This window comes from Doryrhamphus excisus, linkage group LG17, assembly GCF_037039965.1.
Source record: "Doryrhamphus excisus strain RoL-2023G ecotype Guam linkage group LG17, RoL_Dexc_Guam_v1.1, whole genome shotgun sequence".
Lineage (NCBI taxonomy): Eukaryota > Metazoa > Chordata > Actinopteri > Syngnathiformes > Syngnathidae > Doryrhamphus > Doryrhamphus excisus.
Window position 1 is genome coordinate 8,932,828 of NC_136373.1, and position 6,980 is coordinate 8,939,807.

The 6,980-nt window shown below is 41.1% G+C and overlaps 1 protein-coding gene across 1 annotated transcript; it reads right to left on the reverse strand.

Moving 5' to 3' along the window:
- Window positions 1–209: 209 nt before the first annotated feature.
- On the reverse strand, window positions 210–4,384 carry LOC131137145 (putative tubulin polyglutamylase TTLL9). Its single transcript, XM_058084742.2, has 13 exons — window positions 4,257–4,384; window positions 3,655–3,747; window positions 3,475–3,577; window positions 3,207–3,392; window positions 3,068–3,136; window positions 2,900–2,993; window positions 2,777–2,817; window positions 1,740–1,827; window positions 1,546–1,604; window positions 1,275–1,471; window positions 735–848; window positions 441–565; window positions 210–331 (listed from the first exon to the last, which is right to left on the reverse strand). The coding sequence occupies exons 1-13, from the start codon at window positions 4,259–4,261 to the stop codon at window positions 261–263; spliced, it is 1,245 nt and encodes a 414-aa protein (XP_057940725.1). The 5' UTR covers window positions 4,262–4,384; the 3' UTR covers window positions 210–260.
- Window positions 4,385–6,980: the final 2,596 nt, after the last annotated feature.

The following is a 6,980-nucleotide window of genomic DNA, read 5'->3' on the forward strand; positions in this document are numbered from 1 at the left end:
AAGTGTGAACCTTAATCAATCTGACAAAATCATATTGTAGTTAATCAATCTGACAAAATCATATTGTAGTATTTTCAAATGTAACAAAATGTCCACATCCTTCATGCCGACACCAATACCAGTACTCATCATGGCACTGCTTGAGTGTAGAACACAAAGAAGCAAGAAAAGATGCAAAGTCAATCAGCCTAATGTGATTCATTTTATTCATCACATAAAGCAAACATACAGACAATTATGCTATTAATCCAATGATCATCTTACATCCTCTTCTGGTATGTAAATGGCTTCAGAAGCCAACTGAGCTGGCTTCCCCTATCATTTGCACACCCTGCAAAAACAAAAAAAAGCATACTTTCGCTGTTAAGGAATGATGGCATATTTTTGTGCCATGGCTACCACATGGTAGAAACACTTCTGAAGCAAATGAGCGCCCTTACCTAAGTACGTGTTGGCTTTTAAACACGAACAGCCGAATATTTCTGGGTCAACATCCTCTCTATAAACAGGCCCATCATTCCACATGAGATCATATCCGCCCACCCTCTTCTCCTTCCCAGTCAACCTGAGGTGGTACAGCACTGTTAATGTCTGGAGAAAAAGACTGTTGGAATGTCATCACTTTTAAACTGGCCATTAGCTTTGTACAACATATTTATCATTATCTACAGTTATATCTTATATAAGAATAATCATCTGTACCTTACCTATAATCTAGCTCTAGCATCATTTACCTTCCTTCCATATCCACTATATTTACAGTATCTTCCAGCAAGCTGTACTTCATATTGTAATCCTCTTGACTACTGGGTGCAAGTGATGGTGAGGCATTGACCTCAATCAACCACCTGCATGGAAATATGGACATATGGAGTGGCATCACTACAGAGATCAGATCATAATCTATGGAGAATAGTCAGCAGTTCAGTTCAGGTAGAAAATGTATTAGATGTGAATATAAAAAAGAGACATGGCCGTTTACAGCAGGATCATTGACAATATGTCAGTTTGCCAAGTCCATTGTTCATCATACTTTGCTCACTTCTGACAGTATCAGTTTTACTACTTTGTTTTAGAACAAGCAGCAGTGTAATAAAAAACAGGCCGTGTTTGCTTGTCTCTGTGTGAGCATGTCTTCCTGTGCATACGCATGTACCTGTCTGTGCATGTATACTTGTACGTGTGTACATACATGCCTCAGTGAGCATCAGTGAGTACAGATGCCGATGCAGTGCCGACACGCAAACACAGACGTGCTTTGTCGTCAAACTCACGGTTTGAGGTTCTCATCCAGCATAATGTCATAGCCATAAAGTTCAAAGCAGTGTTTGTCATTTATAATGATCTTCTGCACACTCTGTAGACTGCTGATGAAGATATTATCCATCTCTCTGAACAGATTTTCGACTGCCTGCCTTCCATGCTTTGCAGTCAGATACCTACGGAGTTTCTGGATCTTCCATTTACATCCCTATGTAAATGCGGACACAAGCTTTTAGGTGGAAAAAACGCAGTTTTTTTCTACTTTAACGCAAAATGGCTCACCTTTTCAGGATCATAGTCAGGAGCTGTTTTTTGAACAGCAACATTCGTGAGATGCACAACTGTAATGGGGCAATTAAGGATGATTTAGGAACTTCATGAATGCTCTGTGAACGAGCAGTATGTTAAAATTAAAACATGAGCAGCACACAATTAATTTAAACATGGATCCAAATACAAAGTTTCAAAAAGGATACACTTGTCATCAATACAATTCAGGGAGAAACGTGTGTTCGAGAGGCGTGCAAAGCCCTCACGATAAAGCCATGCCTTCAAGGGAAAATACTGAGCCACAATATTACATATTAGATGATTACATAGATGCTATAAAGTGTTCAACTTATACGGGACCTATTATGCTAATTTTCGGCCCTTTGTATTGATATGTGGACTCCTATAGAACAGTCCACACGATAACCCGCACATAAAGCTTTCTAGATCTTCCCAACTCCGCTGTGATTGGTCACACTCCCAAGTACTCCGGAGTAGATCTGGACGACTGCTGCACCCCATTTTCTAATTTTGTCGGTGTAGGAGTTCATAATAAATGGATGAACTCTTTGGAGAGCTACTTGAATAGTAGCACCAGGTGGGGTGGAGCTCAGGAGAAGACCAGATGTGAGGGCGTGGCCTCCACCTCACCTGTCTAAGAAGCAGCACTCATTGTCGGACACACATTTTAAGAGCTGGTGCCATGGAGCTCAGAAGCTGGACGTGGGGTTGCCACGTTTACTAAGTGCAGACAATCTTGGCACAACATCGGTAGTGGAAATGTGGTCATTACACATTTAGCGTGGGACTACCCGTGTGGTTAAAAACATTCAGGTAGACCCACCAATTGAGGTGAAAAAGAAATCAATGAGCTTGAAATTTGCATGCATGTATGCATGCTGGTAAGATGTTCCCTGTATGCACACTCTATAATGCTACACAGAGAACTGCTTACTTACACAAAATAAACACACGGCTACTGCAGCTGACCTGGGAGCAGAACAGGCGTACCCAGGCTGCCCATATAAGGAAGTATAGCACACTGATGTCACAGGGAGCCTGTGTTAGAAAAAAAAAACTCTTTCAGGGCTCACTTCCAAATGAGCAAACCTCATTATCTGAAGCTTTGACTGTTTACCACAAGAGTACAACATTATAACAACAATTATAGCTCAGAAAAGTGGGAAAAGCATAATAGGTCCCCTTTAAATAGAATACTGACTTCATAAATGTATTTACATACCGATGTTACCATCACATAGACCCTTAGATCAAACTTCCTGCCTACGGAGACAGAATATCAATTAGCAATCCAATATTGCTTTACTTTTTCCATTAAACGTGTATTTCTGAGTCAATGAATTACCACCAAGCAAGTACGGGTTCTCAATATAGCGCTGCGCCACATAGCTTTCCACTTGAGCAGCATCTTTCTGCTCCTCTGAGCGGGTGCCATCATGCTGAAGCACAAAGTTCTCAATCATATGATATCCTGTTTGTGCATATGTTCTTATTTAAAATGAACACACATAACCTTCCTCCAATCCATGATGTCTTTCAGTTTTTTAAAAAGGAAGATGCCTGCGCCTTGAGATTTTGCAGCCTGTAAAAACATACGAGGGATCAGTTTTTCCTGATGTGGTCGGAGTGAATTCAATCTGTGATCAGCTAACCGGCTTCATGATCCAGGTGCTGCCAGGGTTTCTTTTGAACTCCTCCACAAAGAGATGATACTCATTCGGCAGTGCGAAGGTGCATGGGAAGAAATCACATTTTGAACCTTCCATAAAGCTGGCCTCCCTTTCTAGATTTTTTTTGTATCGTTTTAGGTTTTTCAACATGAAGTCTTTACGAGTCAGCTGAATCACAAAAACACACAAAACCATATATCTATGATTTTAACTGCAAATTGAAGGGATAAAATTAAGCTTGACACCTCACCTCATAATGGTTGCGAAAGTGGTTAACTCTTACGTGTTCCTCCATAAATAAATTCTCCCTGAGCCAGCCCACACCGCACCAATGGAAGTCCCATTCACCATCACTGTAAGACACAATGATCCCACAACCTTGGCACAGAAGCTAATGTGTCGTGGTGTTAGAACGACCAAGGCCACTCACTCTTTGACTTCAATCCAACCTGGTCTTTGTCTCAAAACATCCTGTATGGGGCCGGGTTGGCTGCATTTGTAGCGCACAACACATCTTCCCTCCCTGGGGAAAAAAACGTTTCACGGTTTTGCAGCCAATTTAAAAACACAAATCAGTTGTTGTCAGCATGTTACAAACATAGCCCTTTGGGTTGGTCGACGCTCTAACACTGCTGGAGCCTATCCCAGCTGTTTTCGGGCGAGAGGCGGGGTACACCCTGGACTGGTGGCCAGCCAATCACAGGGCACATATAGACAAACAAGCATTCACACTCACATTCATACCTATGGACTATTTGGGGTCGCCAATTAACCTGGCATGTTTTCGGAATGTGGGAGGAACTTACCAACAATTATTTTTCTTAATTTTACCTAGTAACAAGGCTTATTAGACAGCTTGACACGGTTTAAAGGCTCAAATGTATAATTTGACATGGTCTTCTTTGGAATTGTTCCAAATGACAAATATGATATGAATTACCTAAGACAATTTGTGGAGTAGCCAGCTGTGAGTCATCCTCGCTAGCCAATCAAAAACATGCCCACAAACAACTAAGTCACGTGACAACTTACGTCATATTGTGGGAAAAGTCGGTGTTTCTTCGGGAGATGACCCTTTAAAGACGCCGTTTCAAAGAAACAGAATAATGTCGTGTCTGAATGCCGCCGTGCAGTGGAAACCTTAAAAACGATACAGGTCACGACCAGCACTTGAAAGCATCATATCTGTATGACGGCCCACTCGTAGCCACGCGCATTTGAAAGTATTACGCAATTTTAGCGCTTTCATGTTTTGATTTCGATAAAGTTTTGAGAAACAGGACACATAGGTCTTCACGACAACATTTAGTTTGTTCTTTATTAACTATTGAAAGGATTTGAAAGGAAACAAGTATATACATATAGGTAGTAACATTAAGCCTCCAGGCTCCAGCACACCCGCGACTCCAGTGAGGATAAGCGGCAGATGGATGGTATAATTTAAGGCGTTTTCTGCTGACTGCTTATCTTATATGTGTCATGGGACACATAAGAACATGTCTGTTCTTATTATCATCTGTGCAATCTGTGAATGCAGGGAAAGGCTACTTCTGTGCAATACTGTTATGTTTTATATTCGTTTTTATTATGATTTATGGTATTTTCACTCAAACAGGCACAGCCTTTTGAATCTCCTTGTACATTGTGCAATTACAATAAAAAGTATTTTATTTTATTCCTGTGTTCCTTCGGGAGTTTGGCGTGGGGTGGCGTGGGGTGGAGACACGAGCAGCTGGTTCCATCATCCAACCATTCATCCGTTCCTCAATGTCACATTTTACTGCTAATGCTGTATCTCGTTGTGACCACTGGATGGCAGTGTTGAGGTCTTCTTTGATAATAAAGAAGGGTTTTCTTCCAGTTGATTGATGCCTCAGAGTGCTTATTCCTTCAGCAAATTTTGTAATATGTAATAATGATAATATTAATAATTATAATAATAATTTTTATTTGTATAGCGCTTTTCTAGAAACTCAAGACACTTTACATACATTTAAATGCAAATTACACACCAGTTTGGGAAAGACATTCAGAAAATTTTATTAGACATTTCATTAAAAGAATCCAACTTGAAAAGCAGTTTTTAAAAGGTGGGTTTTGACAAGGCTTTGAAAGATTTTGGCAGCTATTCGGAAGTGTGACCAACCACAGCAGAGTGGGTGTGCTTGCAGGTGGAATAAATTAAAACAGAAAGAGTTTGCGGGAAGCACGAAATTCAAATAATTACAGCTGGAATATGTCAAGATTCTGGAAGATCTGGAAAGCTTTCTGTGCTGAGTATTGTGGTACGTGGGTGTTCTATCAGAGTCTACAAGTCAGTACAAAGGGCCTAAAATGAGCGTAATATAGGTCACCTTTGACTGTACACAGCTTTCTGATCTTGATGGCCATCATTGTGCCATTCATCCACGGCCGTCACCTCATGTTGCAGTATGATAATGCACGGCTATGATGGACGGACCTGTATAGCAACTGAGGCACAGTCAAATTCACATCACTGCCAATATTGTAATATTTTGTCCGTTTAGCCACAAGAGAGAGCAACAGCAAGCCGTGCCCTCTCAGGGACCTCTGGCCTTGCAAAAGTCCTCACAGACACATTCCAACAGCTTCCACTCTTCTGGGAAGAAGAGTGGAAGCTGTTATTGCTGCAAAGGTCACACCGAGGCCATATTTTCTTCCTTTTCCTCTTGCCTGTCAGTGTTTAACTCAAAATACAGTACAATGGAATGTGCTACGGCAATAAAGTCCATATATCTGCCTACACATGAGGATAAGTGTCGTGATCCTGACACACAGAAGGTCATCATTTCATTCCTTAGTGCAGAGCATGTTCCAATTAATGCCTGCACTTGGAACTGCGAGTGGAGATTCAAAAATGAGGCTTTATCGATGGTTGTATGTATTTTTGTATTTTGTATGTTGGGACACCGTGGAATTATTCCAGTCAACAAGCAGGATAAAAGCTAGCAAACTGCTGTCAGTGCTGATCAAGCTTTTCATAAAAAGGTACCATTCAGGTGCATCATGTAACTCCTCCATGTTTGTTAAGTGTGCAGGGGTAGGGGGTGCATGGCTTCAGGGCAAATGTCTGAAGGGGTACGTGACTGTAAAAAGTTTGGGGACCCCTGCTGTAATGCCTCAAGAGATGACTGCAGCATGCAGGTTTTGTCAGTCTTTTGAACAAATAATGAGCCTCAGCAATTAAAAGGTCTACAGAGAGGCGTAGCCCGTGTGACGTAATGACACGGCTCCCCAGGTCAACATAAATGACAAGAGCTTTATCAACATGTTGGTCCTGAATCCAGTACCAACACCAACGTTCTCCACAGTGGAGAATGGTAACAGTGAGCCTTGTGAACAATGACTCTATTTTGCCTGGCATGTACAGTATGTTTAGCCTTTACATAAAAAGCCAAAATAGCTAAAAAATGACAGCATGTAAAATATCTCTCAGTGGCCTCGGAGCTGAAGAGGGGCCCGTATTGAAGAAGAAGAAGATAACAATGTGGTTGGTTGTCAAACATGCAGGGTTCATGTCTGAAACTGCCAAAGGATGACATGCTTGTGTGCAAGATTTCAAGACAGAGTGTTATGTAATGTCCTTGTGATTTGCTCTACATTTATCACGTGGTCGCAATATGAAAGCAGTGTTATACATTCTGCGGGAATAAATCATTATTTGCCAAATGTAGTTGTAAGTTTTAGTCATTGACTTTCTTTCTCATTTCATGTTTTTCTATATTCTTACTTCAT